General features: G+C 49.8%; 7 protein-coding genes across 7 annotated transcripts; 3 read left to right on the top strand and 4 right to left on the bottom strand.

Moving 5' to 3' along the window:
• Nucleotides 1–67: 67 nt before the first annotated feature.
• AtWU_01835 (putative phospholipid metabolism enzyme regulator) lies at nucleotides 68–2842 on the top strand (the record flags this gene model as incomplete). The annotated part of the gene is made up of 1 exon (XM_035496949.1): nucleotides 68–2842. The coding sequence occupies one exon, from the start codon at nucleotides 68–70 to the stop codon at nucleotides 2840–2842; it is 2775 nt and encodes a 924-aa protein (XP_035352842.1).
• Nucleotides 2843–5604: 2762 nt separating this feature from the next.
• Nucleotides 5605–8276, bottom strand: AtWU_01834 (DUF3824 domain-containing protein; the record flags this gene model as incomplete). The annotated part of the gene is made up of 4 exons (XM_035496948.1): nucleotides 5605–6032; nucleotides 6086–6427; nucleotides 6488–7921; nucleotides 8006–8276. 4 exons carry the CDS (start codon nucleotides 8274–8276, stop codon nucleotides 5605–5607), a joined length of 2475 nt encoding a protein of 824 aa, XP_035352841.1.
• A 3298-nt stretch (nucleotides 8277–11574) lies between these two features.
• Nucleotides 11575–14060, top strand: AtWU_01833 (Zn(II)2Cys6 transcription factor; the record flags this gene model as incomplete). Its single annotated transcript, XM_035496947.1, has 4 exons — nucleotides 11575–12210; nucleotides 12289–13457; nucleotides 13551–13760; nucleotides 13856–14060. The coding sequence occupies 4 exons, from the start codon at nucleotides 11575–11577 to the stop codon at nucleotides 14058–14060; spliced, it is 2220 nt and encodes a 739-aa protein (XP_035352840.1).
• A 340-nt stretch (nucleotides 14061–14400) lies between these two features.
• hxt8 (putative MFS monosaccharide transporter (Hxt8)) lies at nucleotides 14401–16574 on the bottom strand (the record flags this gene model as incomplete). The annotated part of the gene is made up of 12 exons (XM_035496946.1): nucleotides 14401–14551; nucleotides 14618–14723; nucleotides 14812–14925; nucleotides 15005–15144; nucleotides 15197–15326; nucleotides 15397–15406; nucleotides 15463–15514; nucleotides 15567–15995; nucleotides 16066–16256; nucleotides 16308–16369; nucleotides 16418–16445; nucleotides 16515–16574. 12 exons carry the CDS (start codon nucleotides 16572–16574, stop codon nucleotides 14401–14403), a joined length of 1473 nt encoding a protein of 490 aa, XP_035352839.1.
• A 2856-nt stretch (nucleotides 16575–19430) lies between these two features.
• AtWU_01831 (60S ribosomal protein eL42) lies at nucleotides 19431–20381 on the bottom strand (the record flags this gene model as incomplete). The annotated part of the gene is made up of 4 exons (XM_035496945.1): nucleotides 19431–19470; nucleotides 19540–19724; nucleotides 19794–19886; nucleotides 20379–20381. 4 exons carry the CDS (start codon nucleotides 20379–20381, stop codon nucleotides 19431–19433), a joined length of 321 nt encoding a protein of 106 aa, XP_035352838.1.
• A 275-nt stretch (nucleotides 20382–20656) lies between these two features.
• On the bottom strand, nucleotides 20657–21753 carry AtWU_01830 (uncharacterized protein; the record flags this gene model as incomplete). Its single annotated transcript, XM_035496944.1, has 3 exons — nucleotides 20657–21288; nucleotides 21383–21632; nucleotides 21688–21753. 3 exons carry the CDS (start codon nucleotides 21751–21753, stop codon nucleotides 20657–20659), a joined length of 948 nt encoding a protein of 315 aa, XP_035352837.1.
• A 565-nt stretch (nucleotides 21754–22318) lies between these two features.
• On the top strand, nucleotides 22319–22945 carry AtWU_01829 (NEDD8 family protein RUB1; the record flags this gene model as incomplete). The annotated part of the gene is made up of 4 exons (XM_035496943.1): nucleotides 22319–22329; nucleotides 22416–22470; nucleotides 22671–22753; nucleotides 22858–22945. 4 exons carry the CDS (start codon nucleotides 22319–22321, stop codon nucleotides 22943–22945), a joined length of 237 nt encoding a protein of 78 aa, XP_035352836.1.
• Nucleotides 22946–23592: the final 647 nt, after the last annotated feature.

The raw sequence follows: 23592 nt of genomic DNA, 5'->3' as shown, positions 1-23592 counted from the left end.
TCCGGTTCCCTCTCGGACTTCGTGATTTCTACCGGTCTTGTCAGAAAGCTCTGACTCGCCAGAGATCATGGCGGCGGAGTCCGGGAGGTCACCTTATCCCAATGGGACCTCTGGTGGATCTCGTATGGCCCACGGAGATGAGGCTGCCTTGTCTGCACCGCGCCGATCTGCCAGTGAAAGTGACATGATAGAAGTGCCACGTTCAACCTTTCGATCCCAAGCCCAGGGCTCCGCCGCGTCACAGCTGCCTAAGTTCTCGCATGCGGTTCCTGGCGTCTCCGCCTCAACGTCTACCACCAACTCGGCTATATCCTCCCGCGAGTCCTCCCCCGTCCGCTCCTCTCGTCCGCGCAAAACCAGTGCAACTCCCCGTCACACTTCCTCTCGATCTCGCAAAGGCAGCATCGATCGCAGTCCCAATCGTTCCATTGCAACAACGAATACTGGTTCTGGCACGCTCCCCTCCGCCACAGTCGTACAACGAGCGCTGTCCCAGAACAGCAGACCTCCCGTCCTCAGCCCACCCCCCAATGCCGAAACCTTCTCCGATGTGCCCGATCCGGACAAGTCCACCATGCCATTATGGGCCACAACGCGGCGGTCGGAACCACAAGAACCTACTCCTCCGAATACCTCGATCAAACGGTCGGTGCCAGATGACTTTGCGACAAAGCCAGACCGGAGTGCTCCCCGTGCCGTAAATAGGGGCCAGGGGTCGGCTCTGGAAACCGTCCAGGAGATGGCTAGCGATCAGTCCACGCCGTCGACCGATACGGTCATGAACCGACCCCTGACTGAAGAGTCTCAGCTACAAAAGATCGATGAATCGGACGCCACCCCCAAGGCGTCGCGGTTCCACAATGAGAGTGGCAGCGATAGTGGAGGGAACAAGAGCTCTGAGCCAATGGAGGGCCATCGCCGTCATTCTGCTTCGAAGACCCGGGGGACGAATGCCCTTCTTTCCAAGCAGTCCTCGACATCTTTGAGCGGCGGTCCTCGTGCCAAACCGGCGGATGGGTCTGTCCGGAACATGATTGTCGAGACGGAGACCGTCAGCTCCATTCCTCAGGTATCCCTCGCTGTGGCTACCGGGGACCGGGGTAATACTGGCCGAGTGGATTCTTCGGGCACTCTTCGCATGAAAGGTAGCCAGGAGACAATTCGGGCCAAGAGAAAAGAGAAGCGGGTGCGCAAACCGGCGACCTTGGCCAGCGGCGCTGCATCCTCCAAAGCGGACATTTTCGAAGCTAAGGTGGCCAGTGCGGTTGACGAGGCCGATGTGTCCGACTCGGACGAAACGTTTGTGTACGAGTCCAACCCGCCTGACCCGTATCCCGTGCGGCAAAACCGATATCATTCCCGGACCCCCAGTGCCACCTCCATGGCCAGCCAGGTGGACCAGCTGTCTGCGGTTCGCAGTCGGCCTGGAATCCGGGATGGCAACCACAGCGTGACCGGCAAACGCAGCATGAAGTTTACGAATAATACGTTTGCTACCGGGCCGGACGATCCCGGCGAGGAGAGTGCCCGAAGCCACTCCCGAGTCGATAACGGCGGCACCCACACGCCCCGGCACCATCACATCGGACGCTACGGACGCAACAACAACCTGTATCCATCCTTGTTCGATCACGAGTCACCGTTCCCTCAGCCTCAGACGCACCTCAAGTCGCCCCGGCATTTTATCGGCGGTGGGTACCGGCAGTCCCGGCATCCGGGGTCTCGCGCTGGACCTAACTACCGCACGATCAGCGGGACCAAAAAGTCGAATGATGGCTACGGGTATGATTTTGATGCCGAAGGGGCGGATGACGAGCGGACACCGCTGGTAGGGTCCCCCCGAGTGACACGCAGCCGTCATGGCGCTGGTCGACGCCCCAATAGTGCCAGCCTACGCCAGATGGAATACATGCAACAGCGGCAACGCGGGTACTTTTCGCGGTACGGTGCATGTGTCATCATCAGTCTGTTACTTTTCTTGCTCGTCGGGGGCGTGACGTCGTTCGTGGTGGCCTCTACGAAGGCTCTTGTGGATGTGGAGATTCTGGACATCCAAAACGTTCTTGCTTCCGAGCAAGAGATTATGTTGGATCTCAATGTACAAGCCGTCAATCCGAACCTGTTCCCCGTGTCCATTGACGATATGGACATGAACATCTTCGCTAAGAGTCGATTCGTCGGAACCGATGAGCTTTGGCGCAAGCTCAGCACCGACTCGAGCCCCGTTCCCAGAGTGGAGAACAGCCGAAAACGGGCCGAGATGGCTCTCATCGCTCGCTGCGCTGGCGATGCGAGTTGCCTGTCCAACAGCACCCTATCGCTGCACGGCAAGAAGACCAAGGGCGGCGTGGACAAGGGCACAGATCCCATCGAGTCTGATCCTGCGGGCGATCCTCAGACTATGCTGCTGGGTCGGGTGTTCCGATTCGATTCCCCGCTGTCTTTCGAGCCGTCGCCATGGAATTATGTTCCTACGGCGTCCAAAGGACAAATTCGGCTTGCCCGTCCGGGCAACAAGACGGAGGAAGGCGGCACGGAGCGATGGGAGCGGGTGCTCCAGCATGAATTTGACCTGATCGTCCGCGGTGTGGTCAAATATCAACTGCCACTGAGTTCCCGTCTCCACTCAGCATCCGTCAGTTCTAGTATTAAGGTAATCCCTAACGAGGACGATGACACGGATGGGGGTGGCAAGCATTCTCCGGACAACAAGACTGTCAGTATCTCCGGGACCAAGTATTATCGCCGAGTCCGACTTGCCCGATCCGAAGATGTCGATATGTCGGCGGTCGAGGCGTTGAAGAAGACCTTCCGATCCCTCAAACGAGCATTTACGGGGTGAAACTGGTTTCCCGTAGCTGTCAGTCATGATTGCGTGGCTTCGCATTACTCAGTTGTGTGTCCTTCCGATACCTTATCGTGCTGGCTCTCGTCTATACGGTCTTTACCTCCCTGCCTTTTGCGGAAGGTTAATTTATCCTGGATAAGGACTGAATGACCGGGGTGACCCTTACATCTGGGGTTGGCCCTCAACAGGAGCAAGGGCTACTCCCCCCTTGTGCCACTCGACATGGCGTATGACAGTACGCTATTGCGATAACGTGTTTCCTTTGTTGGAGCTTTCATTTTATCAAACCTAGCGATTGGTCTATTTCTCAACTGATGTGTAACGACCTGATATTTTTCATCATGAAAAGAAAACGGCAGCAAAAGCATGGAGAACGGCACAGTTTTTTTCAACTTTTATTTATTACAATAAAGGAAAAGAACGTTATGTATGCATCAGCACGGCGCTCTATACAGCTTTTTTCATTTTCTTTTTCTGGGGGTTTGTCTTTCTATTTGTTTCTTATCTTTACTTGTTTTACTTCTTGTGTTGCTTGCTTCAAACTTGCGTGGTTGGTTCCTGGCTGGGAGCGTTGTGTGTTTGACTAGAGAGGAGGGAGCATCGGTGACGGGTGCACACGTCGTTCTCTCTTGCTTTTGCTTCTGCATGGTACCTACTATGCTTTTTATGTATCTATGTATGTGTGTACATAATATTCTATGTGAGGTGCTTGACTGTGCCACATTCGAAGAAAGTTAATTGCATGATATGGTGGATAGATAGGGGTAGAGGTACATAGATAGGTGATAAGGGGGGGTGCATGGATATACATAATATGATTGATGGATGGATGTAATACTTTTCAGCTGATGGCTGATTGATCTGATTAGGAGTTATATAAAGGTTGGTGGTGTTTGATTCTGTATTCAGCCTAACTTACTTTACATTCATGTTCTGCGGACGGCACTGAGACCTGAGTTGTGTGGTGAATGTCTGGGTGTATGCACTAAATAATCTTGGTGGTTTCAGTCAATCTTTTTTCTGATTTATCTCGAAAGATACTAAGAGTAATACACTGAAATGAGATACCGAAGGCTGATACTACAAGACAACGAAGAAAAGAACAAGACAGATATCTGGAAAAACTACTTAGTATATAAGCCTTATTAAACAAGGGATTGATCATTGAATTATCATCATGTCGCATGAAATGATTCAGCTGCTGATTTGCAGTACTATGATCCTATCCCACAGCACCTGTCCTGTCCTGTCATTTCTTGTCACTCTTCACCGAAGCGTCGACTACAGTATAATATAATAGTAGAAAGCGGTGCTTTGGAACACCCCCAAAAGAATTTGAAAAGGGAAAAACACTACAACTAATAATCATAACTAGTCAAGGTGGATGGATAGCAAGTAAGTAAGTAAACTATAGACCGCACTACACTTAATGCAGCGCAAGGTTTTCATAATCATTGCATAGTTGCATTAGAAATGGTATTTGCTTTTTGCTGGGTATTCCTAACATGACAGATACGAGAAAACGAAAAACCCCAATCCAAAAATAAATAAAATAAAATAAATGAGGAAACAAAGTAACGAAGAAACTCCGAATCTTGCATGTTGCATATCTTAGTATACATACTGTATGTTCTTCATCACTCTTTGAAATCCCGAACCCCGAGTAAACCCGGAATCCAAGGGGAGGGGGGGGCTGCCCCCACATTCCCAACCTTATAAGAAAAAAATAAAAATAAAAATAAAAATAAATAAAAAAACATACATGAGACAGACCATAACTTACTGTATGTAGACAAGCGAGCATATATGATGATGATGATGATGATGATGATGATGGGTGGGGGAGAAAGGGTATGAATCAAGTATGCAAGGTTAATAATGCTTAACTAGTAAATAGTAGTAATAGTAGTGGATCTCTCGAATCAATGTAAGTATGGTTATTTGGAGTGCTAGTAAAGCAAGGATAAAAAGGATTGACTGAGGTATTTTTTTTGGTTCCTGATATTCTGTAGGCAACTTGGCTTTTTGACGTAGATGAAAGTACTCTAATGCACAGGTACAGAAGCAGTAGGCTACTACGTAGGTAAGAACGAAAAAGGCAGCGGAAGATGAGGAGTGACGAGAAGCGAACAAGGATATAATCTCCCCACCAATAGGAAGATCCCAATGCAAGCTAAATCGAAGGATTCTTGGTCTGGTGGTTGCCTTGTTTTCTTCTGGCTGCCTTGGATGGAACTGTCTTACTACTGTACTTGTGACCGAGGATAATGCAAAATGCAAGATACATCCAATGCGAACACCCCAAGAATGACAGCTGTTCTCTTCACAGTGAGTGAGAGAGAGGGAAATACAGTTGACTTGACCTGTCGGTTGGATTGGTTCATGTATATCGTCCGGCTGTTGGGGTTGCAGATCTGCACATGTTACGCCCGGCATTTCCCTTTCCTGGAAGACGCATCCTCGTCCAAGGCAGGCACGCAGAGATCGGCATTTGAACTGGGAAATCTCCCTCAACGGGACGATCTATCAAATCTGCGAGATCGTTCGGCCGAACGCCGGCGTTATCAATTTCATTCTGCATACACTAAGCCACATTGACAAGAGAGAAGCATTTGGTAGATACATGAGGCCGTTAAAGCGTAATATTCTCGTTAAAACAGACGTGTCAAATCAGATCATTCATCATCATTACTTCGTTCGTCAAGCAGAAGCGGCATAAACAGTGAAAAAAAGAAAGGTGACAATAAACACCATGATTACGCAAAGACTCGGTTAAATCCCCTCATGAGCTGCTCAAGCCGACCTGCCAGCGGATCATCGTCGGGCTGTGGCAGAAGCCGGCCATGCGAGTCAAACCGGTCTGGCAGATCAATCGTCGAATCAGAATCTGACTCTGTCGCATTATTCTGCTGGCCCTGTGACCCAGAGCGAGCATCACTACGTTTGTATGAAGAGTATGGCTCCGACGAAGAGTGTCGACGAGCCCGAGGGCGGTTGCGACGGCTCCCATGTACTGACCCAATAGTGGAATCGCTATCATCCGTCTCGTATCCGAGATCATTCTGCTTTTCGTGCTCTGATTGGATATCAAATACAACTGACTTTGGCCCTGGAGGCTGACTGGCAGCGCGTGATCGGCGTCTCCTCGCACGGGGAGTTCTCAGCGGTGACTGGATGTCTATACCTAAGTGACACTGTCAGTAATAGCCCAACTAGCGGCAGACTTCCTGAACCCACCATCGAATGCGCGGTCTTGGACAGTGGGCTGGGGATAGTTCGATGCACTCACATTCTCGTCTGCCCTGCGGGGCCGCGGAGCGTAAGGGTCTGGACCAGGGCCAGAGGGATATTCGTACGACTGGGGTGGCACTGGGCCAGGAGGGTGTGGATAGTCAGCCGGGCTGTACGGTGCCGGTTCTGGGCGTGGGCCTGTCGCTGGAGGGGGCGGGAAGTAGTTGCCGTTTGGATAATACTGGTGATCATCAACTGGCCGAGGCGCTGCTGCAGGTGTGGCCGGATAGGGCAATGGGGTTTTGTACGAGTTGTCATATGGCTCACGGCGTGCATCCTCATCGGATTCTAGCAGAAAACCGTCAGCTTGGAATGCCCTGTTTTTTACCGCAGATCACCAAGGCTTACCCGGCCTATCTCTGTCCCTATCCGCTTTCTTGCGTTCGTTTCTCTGTGAAAGCTTGTGGGCCGCATACCCAACTCCCGTGGCGGCTAAAGCAGCTTCGGCAATTTCGCGGGAACGGCTGCGATGCTTGCCGTGACGGCTTCGACGCCTGCGGCGGCTGCCTCCATCGGAATCAGACGAGTCGCTACTGTATCGAACGCCCCGGCTGCGGCTGCGACTGCGACTGAGACTGCGTGTTCGGTGCCTGGACGAGCCGAACCCCGCAGCACCGCTAGCTACAGGATCAGAAGCGTCGGAATAATAACCATGCGGGCTCACTGGCCGACCATAGTAGTTAGGAGGTATGCTGCCATGGACTGGATGATCGCCGTATTCAATCAAACCAGGTGAGTCCCTTGTTGGATCAGGGTACACCTCCGACGGGGCACGGCTCCGCGACCTCGACCGTCGACGTTCCCGACGTCGTGACTCCTCCTCTTCTTTCTTTTCCTTGTTCTTCTCGTAGAGACCCGTTGCCGCTGCCGTTCCGAGTCCAGCTGCTACCACGGGGAGGGCCTTCCGGATAGCACTGTGTGATCGAGACTCGCGTCTGCGAGAGCGGGAACGGCTGCGTGCCTTCTCCACCAGCCCCGCTACAGCCGCTCCAGCCAGGCCGGCCTCTGCCATATGTTTCCTGCGTTGCGACTGGCTGCGTGTCTCTTCATGGCTATCCTTTAGCGATCTGCGCGAGCTCGAGGCGCGGCGATGGCGTGAGCGGCTTCGTCGGTCTTTGTTTGAATTTGACTTACTCCGCGCCAACGCCACGGCTCCGGCTATGGCAGCAGCGCCTAGGCCAAGTTCCGCAAGATGTCTGGCGCGTGAGTGGGAGTGTGAACGGCTGCGGCTGCGACGGCTATGGCTATGGCGGTGGTGATGATGGTGATGGTGATGGCGCGAGTGAGAGCTTCTGCCATCATCAATCGAATGGGAGCGATGTCGGCTTTTGCTGCGGTAGTGGTCTCTAACGCGAGAAACTGCCTCTGCCGCAACAGCCCCCAGAGCACCCGCGCCGACATCCCTGCCCAGGCGGCCCACACCATCCGACACTTCTTCCCCTTCTTTTTTGCGGTGATTGCGAAGCAGTTCTGCGGCACCGACACCCGCTAGCGCACCCTCGGCCAGATGTCGCCGATGATGGGGGCTATCATCGTATTCTCGAACTTCTTTACGGATGTAAACCATGCTGTCGTCACTGCTATACGCCTCCTGGTCATCTCGATGGCGGGCAGCCTGAGAGATGGAGTCACTAGGGCTCAGTTCCCGTCGAGAACGGCGGTCATCATCGTATTCTCGAACACGGCGATGGTAGTAATAACCTCCGGGCTCTCTGTCTACTTCAGAGCGGCGGACGATTTCGTAGTCGGACTCCCTCGGATTGACGTAGACCGGACCTCGGGCTTCAAGAAAGATTACCGGCTGAGCTTCACGAATGACAATGGGGGCGGGATGTCTGCGGATGCGTTCGGGCGCATAGTACTCACGTTCGTAATAGTCTCTTTCGGAGCGATAGTCATATGGGCGCGAGTCATAATCAACTTCACGCTCGTAGCGCTGCACGGTAAGAGGTTCTTCACGATCGACCGTGCGCCGAATCACCACCTCTCTATCGCCAGGGTCCTCGCGGCGATAGAAAAAGTCGCGCTCACGTTCGTCTTCGGAGGGTATGACGTAACGCTTGATAGAGACGGTGGAAGAACGGGGTTCGTCCCACTCCCGCTCACGGTCTCGTTCTTTGTAGATATACGTCGACATGAAGGGGGTGATTAACAGTCTTCAAAGTTGGTAGGTATAGTTTTACTTGGATGAAATAACGATAGAAGGGTCACTCAAGAAGGGGAGAGGGGCAAGGTTTAGAAGGGAGAGGAGGAAGATGGAAGATTTGAAAGATGGGAAGCGAGGCTGCAGGGAAGTGGGGTATTAGCAAGGCTGACGAAATGGCCGGGCGGGCAACACTGACTGACGCAGGAGGTTGATTGTTCTGTGTAAATTATCAGGGATCCCAGGGTGAGACAAGAGACGCCCGACGATAGGATAGTGAAGCAGGCGAAGCGCGCGGATGGCCAAAGAATCGAACAGTGGCTGAGCGAAGAGCAGTAATAGTGGTGTTGTAATGGGGATTGGTTGGTGTGAGGAGGGGTAAAAATGGACGGGACAGCAAGTGGCACTTGGTAAAGTGTCTAGACGCGGATCCTTAGCAGCAGTTTAGTAGTCTAGTCTGGTTTCTTTCTATCTCCAGGAACTGAGTGGAGATGGCTTCAATTTGAAATCAGAGAGATCTTCTAATTTCTAATCCCACCGGACTTAAATCACAGACAAAAGCGATGGCAAGAATGGAAGAGAAGATGACGAAGATGATGGAGAGGGAATGGAATGGAACTGGAATTGGATTGAATTGGATTGATTTGCCCCAAACAAGAAATTGATCGGCCACGTGAAGGCGAGACCTCGTGATGGCCCAATTAGGAAGCATCCCTGATACTGTAGAACTCGAGTTTCTTGTTCTCTCACTCACTCCCTCTCTCTCTCTCTCTGACTCTTCCGTATCAACCCATCCTTACCAATCCGAATGCTTCACTTCATTGCAGTGTACACAGAGTCCTTCTTGGCCTGCTTGGTGTGACAGTCATGCGGTCCTTCCCTGAACCCCAAACACACAAAGAATGAACGAGGCTGACATTGCGCCCGATGCTAACTAACTACTAATTAGTTAACTATTTACCATCGGCCTCTACATAGTCTGTACCCCCCGGACTCTCTCCATTCGGCTCCCATGGCCCGCTTAATTTCATAACTATGCCCTCAAAGTTGAACAAGATACCATGTTGTTGACTTGTACTTGATCCAGTCGTTCCTGATGGCCGGTTCCACGGATCCTGGTGGGTAGGCGTCTCGATAAACCATGGAAGCATGCCGCCTGTCAATCAGTGGACCAGAAATGCATTTATTTCTTTTCCACAGCATGCTTCGAAATTTCTATGCAAGTGTCTAGCCATGTGTAACTCGGACTTGCAAGACCCTTTCGGACTTCGAGAATGTGCGGAACTGGATTCCGAATAGCCGCGGTGGCGCTTTCACATTTGACTTCTGATCTGCCTCTTTTCCTTTGCCCGATGTTTACTTTTTCCCCAGGCAAACTTTCTTTGATTTGCCCCTAGTTCCCCTTTCTGACATGCTCCCCATCGAGGATTGACATCTTCTTTCCTGTCACTTCGGAGATCCCCAGACTGTGCACCGCAATTGCGACCTCTCGCAGTTAATTTTCTTCACGGGGAATTGGCTAGCCAAGACCAAAGTGGTCTGCTGAGTCTACACTTTCCTCGTATCGTCTCATTCTCTATGGGGTCTGATTTCTCACTAATGTTAGGCGAACCTCCGACCCGTGGGTCATAATTCGCCACGCGAACAGCTAGAGCCACCCACACTTTTTAGTATTCTTTGCCCGAGTTCAGTCCGTATGCATCGGACTATTGGATGCTACGAAAATCCCGCTGGCATCACTTACCTACATCATGCATGATCAAAGTACATACTTTTTCCACTTGGCTGCTTGCGTGTCGCTAGTTCTCCTTCGGCTCCCAGATGTGTGACATAATGCTTTACTCATGCAGCGGTCAGCCATGTTTGCCCGTTGAGATCTTGCCGTCCCTTTTAGATCCGCAAACTGCTCTGGCGCTTGGGGCGATGCATTTCCTCCAGACTCCTTCCGAAAAGAGACTATCTCGACGATGATCCCTGCATCCAGTTGGCTTGCGTTAACTTGCGTGCCCGGAGGCTTTTTATGAAAACCGACTAAAAGCCCCCATCTGTAAGCGGTCTTCTTGCGCTTTGACCCCCAGCTTCTGATGCCGGGGTCCATCTAGCCCACATGGGTTCTGTTGCACGGCGTTATCTCATAATATTGCTTTTGGATTCGCCCGCGTGCCTCTTCCGGTTCGATCAATTGAACGAGCTAAGGAATAGCCCCTGGAGATCAAGGCAAACTTTTCTACAAGTGGTGCCTATCTTCGATGCGCACAGACGGATCGTCCGTTGCCATGAGATGAGTAGTCGAAGCGTGGGCCAAATCGCCACACTCGTTGTCTTCCGGCAGGCTACCCCGAGGAAGAGCAAGCGGAGCAACTAATTTTCTTGAGACGGTGGGCGTGGGAATCCATACGCCCTCTTGCAGTTCTCTGCTTGGCGGTGACGTCTCCTGATCCCTTTAGCCTCAGCCGCTATATCCCACGCGAGTTTCGACGGGCCATGAAGCAGCAATTGGAAGAAACTAATAGGTTCGGCCTTCAGCCTAGGACCCACTAAGACCACAGACCCGAGTACCGGGGAACGTCATTGCGATCCTCGATCCGTCTCAGCCCCTTGCGACTGGTCTCCTCGTCGGGCCCAGAATGACAGGGATCTCGTAAAATCCACTCATGCGGTGACTAGGTCACATTCGGTATGTTTCTGGAAGAGTTCCATGCGTCAGAATTTGCCCCTAGTGCCTTCAATTGATGCACTCTCTGGCCAAGGAGACGGGATGTGCAAATTAAATGCATGATGCACTCTAACTAAATCGGAAAGAGATCTCAAATGCTGCGACGCGGCTATTCTGGCTCGAGCAATCCTTTGCAGTCGCTAGATCCCTTTTTGGTTATCTGGAATGACGCCGGTGCATGCTTGCAGAAAATTAATGAAATAGAGACAGAGAAAAAGAAAAACATGCGCCAAGGGACCCATACTGAGGGTAAAGGCTCTGGTATATTGCCTGCCTCTCAGTCGGCCCCCAATGTATTCTTATTCTTTGCAGATCTGTGATAGGATTTATTCGGTTTAAAAGAGCGCCAGGTACCCTTAAAGGCTTCTGTGCCTATGATCTTTTGTTTCTTCCAGTCATCTCAAGCCTTACCAAGCCAGTTTCACTGGGCCTCATTCCCTGCGGCTGGGTCTACAACTATCCTCCGTTGCTTTTGAACCGCACCCGCCAACCTTACCCAACATAGTGGAGGTTAACTGAGCCTCTAAAACCCAAAATTTGCTCTTGTTTCTCGTCCGCCCTCCACTCCTAACTAGCATGGCCACCTCAAGTCGCTCAAGTAGCAAGAGATTACCCATAAGTTGCCAAGCATGTCGCTCGAGAAAGATACGCTGCTCTCGTGACGGACGTCCGTGCCAGACCTGTGTTCGTCGGGGATTGGGCGCTGAGGATTGCATATACCTGGGTCAGCCCAGGCTGTCCTCCGAGCATGCCTTAACAGCGGAGTCGGCGGGGCAGACACATCTGCTCGCACGGATCCGCGACCTCGAAGAGCTACTTCAGAGACAGGCGCAATCACAGTCAAGTGGCTCTGTGTCCCCGCAAAATTCGCCTAGTGCTACGGGCAGCTTCCTTGAGTCCGATAGAGGTGTCGAGTTAAAGCCTAGCAATCTGAGAAGCCCCTTGGTAAATAACGTTGGCACTCTTCAGAGCTTTGCATCTGGATACGTTCGTTATTTACCATTCGCAACCCATGCCCACCAACTTCAACTGAGTCCTACCGGTACAGGCTCTTCACTTCCCAGTGTAGATAGTGAGATACCAGATGAGAGCGACGACCTTCAAATTCCGTTGGCGAAAAACTCTGTTTCCAGGGAAGAGCTGGTTGCTATTCTGCCGCCACGTCGGTATTGCGATGCGTTGAAGAATGTCTACTTTCAAGTATTCTCTCCAGTATGTTGAACCATTGCTTGAGTTTCATCCTCATAAAGCCTCTTTCACCTATAGTATCCCTGCTAATCGGAGACCTAGATGTTTCATATTCTACATGACCTGACATTTGAGGCCGAATACCAACAATTTTGTCATGATTCTAGCAGCGTCACAACAGCATGGATCGCGCTACTGTTTGCCATTCTGGGAATTGCCGTCACAGCGCTCGAGGATGACGAACCGTTACTTTCCGATTTAGGTCGGGAGAAGACTGTCACCCGTAACATCAAAATCTTATCATCGCGGTATCGATCTGCCTCGCTGCGCTGTCTGGCCGCAGATGATGTCCTCTCTCGTCACTCCATCAATTCTCTCCAATCACTTATCCTGATAAATTATGCCCGTGTTCACCGGGGGCTTCCTACCTGGACTCTTTTAGGCTTCACACATCATGTCGCCATATCCATGGGCTGTCATGTGGACCCAGATCGATTCCCGCTTGGGCCTATTGAGCGTGAAGAGCGCAGACGAGCTTGGGCCGGAGTAACAATGCTTTATACTATTCAGAATACAGTATTTGGCCATCTTGGCCATCACATACCCTCTCAAGGTGTGAAGCCTCCCTTGGAGATCAACGATGTGGACCTGCTCACGGGGTCTTTATCTGAGAAATCGACCCGTCCAACGCAAATGACGTATTTCCTGCTTGAATTTCGATTGGACAAGGTCTTGTCTATGATCTGTCAAACACTTTTTAGCTTCTGTCCCAAGTTCAGTCTTTCTCAACTTGAAGCGCAGGTTTTGGCCGTTCGTGAGATATGTGACAGGCGATATCAGGTTAACCCCAACCTTGAGCCTCTGCCAGTACACCATGTCGCCAATCTCAATATCCTTTATAGCTATATCCACCAGCTACTTTTGCTTCTACTTCGCCCAGGTCTCTGCTGCTACCTCCAAGGTGAATTTACACCAGAAACGTACGCTGCTAGAACGAAATGTGTGGCTTCTGCAAAGGCATCTCTCTCGATCTATCACTCGCTCCATGAGTCGCCCCAATTCGCCTCATACAAATGGTACAACTGTGGGCTTGGAAGCTTCCATGCTTTCCACGCGGCTGTAGTCTTGTCAGTGACATTGATGTATCCTGAGAGTCAATTTGAATTTGTCGAGATAAAAGATTTGCTCTGGAAGTCGATGGACGTGTTTGCTGCTCTATCAAATCGCAGCAATTTCTGCAGCAAAGCGGTCCCCGTCCTGCGTCGGCTCATGTGAGTACTTCCTTCTTTCATGAGGGTTCTAGCGTTATACACTAGTTCAGCCCCTCCAAGAGATATCATAGCTAATGGGACACAAATCTCTAGTGACATGGCCTGCACCAGAGGCCAACAAGCAGTCTTAACTGTGGACCCAAACACGGGTCTCATAGGCTCCCCGGGTGACCTTACGCAGGACCTATCGCCAATAGCACCCGAGTACATCATGGAGCCGCTCTTTGCCCAGCTCCAACCTCAGAGTTGGGTCAGTCCTACGTCTGTTTATTGGGACGGTTGGAAGTTCCTGTTTGAACGAGGGTAGGCACCAGAGCAGAGACAAACACATATTACATGAAACCATGATGCGACAGACCCATGTTGCTCATTCTCTGTGCTGCCTAATATCGCTCAAGGGGCCATGAGATACAGCAACGGGACTCAGGCCGCCTGAGGCACCTTGCTGAACATGCAACGACCTACAACGGGAGGCACCAGCGTGTCTACGACCCCCACAACGACCCCCACACGCTTTGGAAGATGCGCCACCACATGACTGTGTCTTTCAGCTGCGAGTCACACGATAAGTGCACCGCCTATCGTCTTAGACAGCGAGCATAACGCGACATGCATAATTCATGTCTCTGGATGGTTAATGACACGAATCTCGGGTAAACAGCCTACTAGCCCCGACATCAAATGGCTATAGGCAGAGCTGCTTCCAGACACCCCTTACGATAATCAACGAAAAGAACATAACGAGCTCTGATAATCTTACCTAATATAATTCCACAATACAATAGACGGTCATTTATTTCGGCTACTAATGATATTCTTATTACCAACTTACAAAACGTAGTATCAATAACGTCGTAAACCCCACCAAGTCCCAGTATAACAACTCCTGCATGTCTAACGACCAAACCACCCCCATTCTCCTATCAGTCAAGTGGGAAATCAATCAGGCCCTCTCATCATACACCACCTCAACACGTTCAGAATTACATTTCGCATCTGGATCCTCATCCTCACCATCACCCCGTTTGTCAGATGTAATGACCTTATCTCCAAAGGATGCCGCAATCTCTTCAAGTGTGCGTTGTTTCGTTTCACTAGTATCCAGAGGGTGGTCAAATTAGTCCACGGCCTTTAAAGATAGAGGAGCAAGATCCACTTACGGAAAGTAAAAATAAGCCACGGTAAAGAAGAAGACAGTGCATGCTACGAAAACGTAATAGTAGTTTTCGCCGATATTGGCGAATGCACTGGGGCCGGCTTCGGTGACTGTCAATTTGTGGTTGGTTAGTGTAATACTTTGGTGTTGATGGTGTGTGGGTGATGTGGGTTTGAGGAAGGAAGGGGTTTGACTAACTGGCTACGTTGACTATAAAGTGCGATGCTGCTGCGAGACCCATTACTTTGCTTCGGAGAGCTATGGGGAGGACTTCGGCGCCGTAGAGCCAGGTTGTGCTGTTGAGCATGCCGTCTGTTTTCCGGGGTATTTTATGTTAGTTTCATTTGTGTTTGGTTGGGGAAGTGGTTGGTTGATTGATTTGATGACGTACAGTATGCTACCACGAAGAGATAGATCCCCAGAATGGCAAAGCCCTTTCCGACTCGATTGTCGGTGTTTTGGAACTTGCGTTGCATGACGGCTGCGTAGATCTCGACGATAATGATGCCGCCCAAGCCGGATAGAAGCATTCTGTATTTTGTTAGATATGTGATATGGCTGGTTTAGCTGGTGGGTGATGTACTTCCGACGACCCCATTGGTCGGTTAGGTATTTGGTTGTGAGGCAGTTGAAGATGAATGCCACTGTGCCGTAGACGGCGGCTAGTGCAAGGATAGTATGCGAGTCTATCCCGAGGGATTTGTATAGAGTTGCTGTTGGTCGTGAGTATGGCATGAAGAGACCGAGGCTAGAGGGAGGAAGGGGGCTAAGTTTAATACTGACTTTGATAGTACTAGATACTGGTTAGAATCCATCTTGTCCTTAATGCGGACTGTAGGGGTCACTCACTTGTATCACATTTACACCAGTAAGACTAGTCATGGTCTGCACAGTAATCGATCTATGGGCGTATCAGAGCAGGTACACTTTGGTCAGAATTGTGAACGACTTACACTAATGCACGGCGTCTAAACAGTCTGAATATATCCTTGTAGGAAGTTATTTCTCGCTCCTTCTCGTATTCAATTTGCGCCACCATCGCGGCAAACTCCTGCTGGAGTTCATCCGCAGGCACACCTCGACGGATCCTCTTATACTGGACCTGCGCCTGTTCAACTTTCCCTTTACGGATCAGATGGCGCGGAGAGTCGGGCATAAAGGTGATCAGTCCAAAGAACATGATGACACCCCAAGGCACTTGTATTCCAAGAGGAAGTCTCCATTGAACTGGTCCATAAGGCGCGTAGCTGCAAGCATATCCGATCCAGTTGGAGGCCATCGTTCCGAAGGAGATGCCGCACCCTGAAATGCCACCGATCAGGCCGCGATAGCGAGGGTCTGAGATTTCGCTCAAATATATGGGAACCGTAGCGACAAGACCACTAAGCAGGTATGATATGGTTAGTTCTGCGCTAAATTAACCTTTCCTCATCGTCAGTGAGGAATGCTCACCCGACTGCATAGCCAGCTAACGCACGCCCAGCAAGGAACATTCCGATATTGACTGAAGCTGTCTGAATGACTGTACCAATTGTGACGACTACACACAGTAGCTCCATAAATCGAAGACGTCCAAGTTTATCTCCGACTGCAGTCTGAGTGAGTGCGCCGACTGCTTCACCGGCAATGTAAACTGAGACAACCTAGACCTTCTCAGCTCTATTTTCAGTGAAAAGCGATGATCTTAGACATACAGCACCGGTGAGGCCATTGGAAGGGTTGTTCATGTAGTTTATCCAGCTTTGATGAGCGATTGCTAGTTTTGTCAGTCATAACCGCAGAGTGTCCCATTTGCTATTCTTACTTGTCGTAGCGATGCCCGTATCGAATCCCTACGTATGAGTCTCTCAGCCGGGGCTCAAGACAGATAGAGCAATCACCTGAGTAAAGATGGTACTCACGAAAAGAAAGGTTCCGATTGCAGCAAACAGCGCAACGCCAATCGTAAACCACGCAGCCATCTTGACACTCGCGGGGCACAGGTGGAAGAAGGACGGTTAGAGATCACATATCGATAGCCCCCCTGCAAGGGAAAAGCGCCGTCTTAACATAACGCTGTCTGTCCTACGTCAAGCAGGCCGTGCCAATGAGCATTCAGCCGAGGGTGCGTCATGATAGCAGCCGCTCGGAGTATGACCGACCGAAGGGCGCATGAAGTACTAAGACTTGGTAAAGCAGACCAGATCATGGAGTTGTGAAGACCGTATTATGTGGGGCTAAGAGTTCAAGCACTGGGGTTTCCCCGCATTCAAGTCTGGGGGATCTAGTAGTAGATGGTTTAAGTCCGAGAGAGGCGTGGGGGTGACCTCTCAAGACAGGCCTCTTCGCATCATTGACTTGTCTCTTCTATCGGCCGGAAGAATGGTTGGAGTGAGCTTGATCCATGCGGCATACTTTTCAACGCGGTTAGAGCAAAGACTGGTGCGACAATCACGCAAAAAAAAAAAAAAAAAAAAAAAAGGCTTGAGCAATTGAGGAAATGTTACAAAGAAAGTGTGAACTAAAGTGATTACGGGAGGGGAAAGGGGAGATCTTTTCCGATATTCGAAACGTCCAAAAGTCCGTCGTCTTGTGACTTCCCGCAATTGGTTATTCCCCCCTCTGCAGCCATGTGTACATGGAAACCATGGAAACAACACATGAATACTAGTAGAGAAGTCATGTACAGGGGTATAGAGAATATCATGCTAGGCTAGATTCTGTCTAATCTCCGAGATCGATAACACTACTGCAGTCATCATGCCACTTTTTTAAAGCCTACGTATACTACCATTAGATGCACCGTCTAATATATATCTCACACAACTCTAATAGTAGTGGTACTACTACCAGTGAAGACATACCCGCTTCATGCCCACTGTATGGCAAGTCTGGACATATAGAGCATCACAGCTTTGATCTATAGAGACTTAGCCACCCTAAAATCGATGCAACAATCAAAGTAGGTAAGGGAGACAGTCAGAAACATCTCGCCAGTATACTCCGCAAACCCATTAGCGGCCTGGACAAACAGGCACCAATCCACTAACCCCAAAGCGGAAGGACTCGCTTCCCGCACAACACCCCGGCAAATTCCTCGCTTAATCGACACTAGTCACACTAGCGCCATTCCGCCCAAGCCGCCAGGGTATAAAGTCTCGCTGCACCCGCCCTCTCTTTAGACTTTTTCTTCTTTTCTTTTCCAGCTCTCTTTGCCTTTTGGCTTAGATCAAGTGTAGTATCTGTTCTTTTCAGTTTAATCTCTGAAAGTGTTCTAAGGAACACAACATTGATTAATCTTATTTTTGCACCCCGTGGCGGGACCTCTGTGCTTGCGCATGTCTTGCTACACAGTGTCATCGGGCTTACACTACCCCCGATCGACGCGAACACCCTTTTTCATCAATTTGGTCGGCTTGTCCGACTGGTTGGAGAAGAAGAGTTACTGTATAGTGTAGTAGACGTAGCTAGCTAGTGAGGGAGTCTGTTGGTTTGTAAACACACTGGCACCCGATTACTGTCTAGTACGTAGTAGCAATTAAGCAAAAGTCCAACCATGGAATTCACCCAAGGTCAATCAATGAATGGCGTAGTGGCTGTGTGTTGTGTGTGACTACCGAACGGAGTACTCCATGGAGGAAGAAAGTGAGGTGGTATTCTTTGCCAGAGGAGCTAGCTAGCTAGCTACGTGTTGTGTTTATGCCATATTGAAGACCTTGATCACGGTACATTCCGCAGAATATCTTCCCGTCAACTAAAATTGAGATACCAAACAACTACTACAGAGTAGTTCAAGCCTGCTCTCTTCTGATCAATGAGCCTCGAGGTCCTGCAATCAATCCCAGCACCGTACTCCGTACCCCAAGAACCATTGAAGAGCCAATATCTCACCGCTTCCTATACCGCCTCAAGCGGCAGAACCTAGCGAACCTCGTTACAAAAAAAACCCGGATTTAAGCGGATTTAACAAATTACAGTCCCAGAAAACCCAGTTGCGAAACTGTTCTTTTTTTTTTGCTTGGCGGCAGAAAACTGGTTCATTGACCGCCGCACCCACAAGTTGCAGAACTGTATAGCGGTAGTGCCCTATTCATCACGTACGTAGTTAGCTAGCACTAATGAGATGGCTCGAATGTGTCTTTTTTCGTCTTGGTGGGATTATGGGCTTAAGTTATCACAAACAGCTGTCATATTGACGCAAAGTAGTTGACAAGCCCGAATAAATCTTGTTAATCCCATCATATGTGGACGCTATACAGAACTGTCCAATATGTTGCAGACTCGGCCAGACTTCTTAGCTTGCTATTTCTATACGCATATATGTAATTTAAAGAGTGAGGCTGAGACTACGATAATTTTGCCTTGCTTTGGAATCGTATAGATCCCCTGAAGGTGAGCATTAAGTAGATAGTCGATAACCTTCTAATCTTAATCGAGGTGACTAACACTTGGTGCGTCCAACATTTTCCGGACATACTATAATCTCGGAGTAGTTTAGCGCGTCTTATCGGACACTGGGGTGGGAACATGAGTCGTGGTAGATGATAACGCTGTTGGTAAGGCAAGACCCTTGACGATATCAAGATAAGGCGCAGCCGGGTTATAGTGCTCTACGTCACGTTAATTTCAGGGAAATACATCTTCTCTACACTCCCTACACCACGAAGCAGCACAATAGTTCGTCAAGAGACTCATCAACTAGGAGTCATATATTCTTTCATTTTTTTCTTGAATATGAGATCCTATTCCATCTTCCATTGCCGATGTCATAGCCGCCGCCGCAGCATTGCGGTCTGTGCAATGCATGAAACCCAGAGCCGAACAAGAAAACCGCAAATTTAGAAGACAAGAGCAGCACCCTTGGTCTTCTTGTCACCACTGTTGAGAGAGAAAAGGATGTGGTTAGCATCACCCATCATCGATTGTATGCTGAGCATATAAACGTACCCAAGCTCGAAGTGCTTGCAGCGCTTCAGGGAGAGCTGCTTCTTGGTCTTGCAAGCAGTGCACTCAAGACGGAGAACGATCTTCTTGGTGGTCTTGGCCTTCTTGTGGAAGACGGGCTTGGTCTGACCACCATAACCGCTCTGCTTCCGGTCGTAACGACGCTTACCCTGGGCGAACAGGGAGGCCTGTAGAGAATCATGATTGCATCAGCATAGGTCGCGCGGTGGGCTCGGTTTTGCTTGGGCAGTGTTCACCTTTCCAGCCTTGTACTGGGTGACCTTGTGCTGGGTGTGCTTGTGGCACTCCTTGGACTTGCAGTACGTCCGGCGGGTTTTCGGAACGTTGACCTGAAAGCGAGAGAAGTTTGATCAGCCCCTGCTGTGGTAGGATGGTATTATAGAACGTCCGCAGTCTGTTCCTGAGTTCCTCGTCGTCGGAGATGGTGTTTCACGGTGGGAATGGTATTGATTCGAAGAAGCGAGAAAGAAAGCAGATGCTGATATAGCAAGGGTGTCGTCACTCAAGAGCAATTCGTTTTTTCAATGGTTTTCGGTCGCACTCAGCATCTCTCACTTCATCCCACAATTAAGCGCGGGGCATTTCCCCGGTCGAAAATTCCATCTCTTTAACCATTTTGCATTGATATTGACAGCTCAGGATTTTCGTTTGCAGCTTCGATCGTTGCGCTTCGTATAGTGCCGCTTTTCATCTCGGTTCGCCGTGGAAAAAGATTGCCGTATGTCGTCCCATCTCGTAGTATGTCGATTGACCGAAAACACTTCTCCGACGCCCAGGAACACGGAAATAAGACTGATAAACGATCAGAACAATATCCTTACCATTTTGACTGACTTGGCCGGATCGCGAACTTGGTGGTCGTTGATAGTCTCTTGTCGGGAGGATCGAGTTGGGCTGGCCGTGTGTTGTGGGATTTCGTTCGCTTAGGGTGCGGCCTAACCGCGTTTGTGTGCCACCCGCCAAGACCGCCCGTGGTTAGTGGCTGCCTCAGGCAAAGACCCATACCATCCCCATAGTTATCTATCGAATCGTATTCATTCGCTCACCCACTGTCTAGATTATTCATGCTGAATTGTAACTACTACTAGTTAGAGACCCTTTACTGGAAGCCTTTGCCAACAACAACGGCTTCTCCTCCGCCGTAGAAAGACGTTCCTTTACAAAATTCTAACCCGTTCTCCTGTCCGACAAGCCATTCTCCTTTCCCAGAGATGGCTCCGTCTCCTTGAAACCAGTATTTCGTCCGGAACATCTCATTAATCTTCTCCACCCTCTCTACCAGTGCGGCCACCCGCGCATGGTCCACCGCTTCGTCTTCCGCTTCATTGGGGTTGTCTATCACAAATCCGTCCCGGGTAATGAACCGCGCAATCGTAATATGTGCTGAGAGTGCAATATACCTCGGCTTCATTTGTAATCCCGTCGCTGTGACAATACTCGAAACATCACGTCGTAGATGGTGATAAGTGTATCCATCGTCGTCCACATTGTGGGCAGTAGTAGTCTCCTCTCCAGCAGCAGGGACAAAACTCAGCGCCATGGCAGTTGCATCGTAACTGATCATAGGCTTAACCAGCCGTGTTCGATGATGAAATAGAAAATCCACCAGCTTCGGCACGACGCCACTACCCTGAAGTTGAGACACCAATCCTTCAACCTCTGGCTCAGGTCGACAGCTGGCGATCTCTAATGTAGTCATATGCAATTGCCCTGGGGGTGTGAACCATATGCCTAGCAAAAAGGTGAAATGGAACCGATCAGTTGAACCAGGCAATACAGCACACGGGATACAGAGAGTGCCCCGCAAAGGCAAGATAGAACTAACTTGGGGCAATTTCCCGAATGGCCTGTTGGACCTCAGCGACCAAGTCCCGGATATGCTGCGGGGGTCGAGCGTATAGTGTGAGGTTATGCCGAGGATCGACAAAAGGCAGTGTTTCGCCGTTGGCGCTTGCATGCAACTTTTTCAGGATATCGTCAACCTGCCAGCCTTTGAAATCGGGGCTGAGAAGCTTTTCTCTGTATTGGACATTGCGGTTGGACCGGTGAGCTTCATATCGAGCTTGGATCTGTTTCTGTGATCGGGTTTGTCAGGAATGTTGTTCTTGAAAGAGCTGTTGGGATATGTACTGGGTCATCTTGACATTCTGCAATGAGAACATCAAATGGATTGGCTTCTTCGACAGTATTTCCCATGATGCAGGATGTGACGCCTATTGACAGTGTGCTTTCTGAGCAGTTTCGTAGAATGGTGGTATTTGAGTGATGTTTGAGTAAGATTGAACAGATCGCCAAGGGCTGGTGCTATATATATCGCAGTCCCGTTAAGGGTACATTGAGACCATTACAAACAGTCAAAGCATATTCCGAACAATTAGCGCAGAGTATCTGCAACTTAACAAGTAAAAGGAAATCACAATTACTCAATACTATCAAACAAAGTCATACTAACTACTTCACCCTCCCATACAACCCAAACACCGACAATCATCCCGGCCGGGGCAAAGTAGTAGTTAGTTACTTCGAAGCGGCTTACTCCGTAGTTATTTTGATGCCCCACCAAAAACCCCGCCGAAGCTTTCCGTCACCAGCTGAGCCCAGTCAACAACAACCTCCACCACCACCACATCGTCGTTCTCTTCGCTACTATTATATTAGAGCGTCTTTGTTCCTTGATATTACTCGGTCTTATTATTCCCTCTACTATAACAACTTAAACTCTACGAATACCTTACAGTCGCTATCTATCTTAACCTCAAAAATGTTGATCAAGTGAGTTGTTGTCCTCCGCCCCCATGACGCAGATAGCCTCCCCTCTGTCGCGATAGCAAATGCTAACCGGTTGTCAACCTCGACAGAGTCCGTACCCTTACCGGAAAGGAGATCGAGTTGGACATCGAGCCTGATTACAAGGTACATACATACATACACGCATCCCTTCACAGACATATCTATTTTTGCGATCTCATCCATCCGCGCGTGGTGATTGTTTAGCTAGCCTAGCTGGCTTAACCCAGCCGGCTGCAATAACCTCCGCTCACACACGACCAGCCACCCACCTACCCTACTAATATGTTCTTCGCGCAATCGATCGCTGACAAATACTTGCGCAGGTCTCCCGGATAAAGGAGCGTGTCGAAGAGAAAGAGGGTATTCCTCCTGTTCAGCAGCGATTGATTTTCGGTGGAAAGCAGATGTACGCATACACCCGTTCCCCTATCCCTATCCCTACTACCAGGGAGTGTGTAATCGCTATGTTATGGGTCACCAGTGCTAATAGAGAGACTTCTGTGACCATAGGGCCGACGACAAGACTGCATCGGAATATAACCTGGAAGGTGGTGCCACGCTACACCTTGTTCTTGCTCTGCGTGGTGGATGCTTGTGAAGGTGTGTGGTGTGACAGAAGGGGGATGGAGCAAAGTGAAAGATATCTGTATGATGCTTCAGGGCCGGTATTCTGAACTCTTTGTAGCGTTGGGTTCTTGTTTCGGGGCTATGAGCATACATGTAGGTTTCGATCCTGGGCCTGGGTGGGGGTTTTTAATGAGCTACAAACCAACAATGCAGTAATGACAGTTCTTTACATACTTTTTGCAGAAGATGGAGATGGATTAGGGGAGTTGATTATCTGGTATCCCTGTGAGGGGAGTGGGGGTTAATATTAGTGATTGGTTTCTTATATATGATAAGACTGAGTGGGCAGCCTGTGTATGTGATAAGAGGAGGGTATAAACATCATTGGTATAGAGAAGCGAAATGATATGCTCGAGAACCAAAGGTTGTACTTCATCGAGTTCGCCAAACAGATTGCTACGGAGCATTTTACCGATATAAGTTGTGAGATCCCTGGTCGAACATGCAAAATGCCTATTATAGCACCTGACCTGAGCCTGCGATATCCAGGTGTATGAGATCGAAAGAACGCCTTCTGTGGTATCATTTGCAAAACGCCATCAGCCGAAACGATGAACCAGACTCACGCCATACTAAACGCCATTCCTATATATTATGAGCGGCTCTGTGTATCTAATA

Source organism: Aspergillus tubingensis (assembly GCF_013340325.1).
Source record: "Aspergillus tubingensis WU-2223L DNA, scaffold_3, whole genome shotgun sequence".
NCBI lineage: Eukaryota > Fungi > Ascomycota > Eurotiomycetes > Eurotiales > Aspergillaceae > Aspergillus > Aspergillus tubingensis.
Note: the sequence above shows the minus strand (reverse complement) of the source record. Positions and strands in the feature narration are given on the sequence as shown.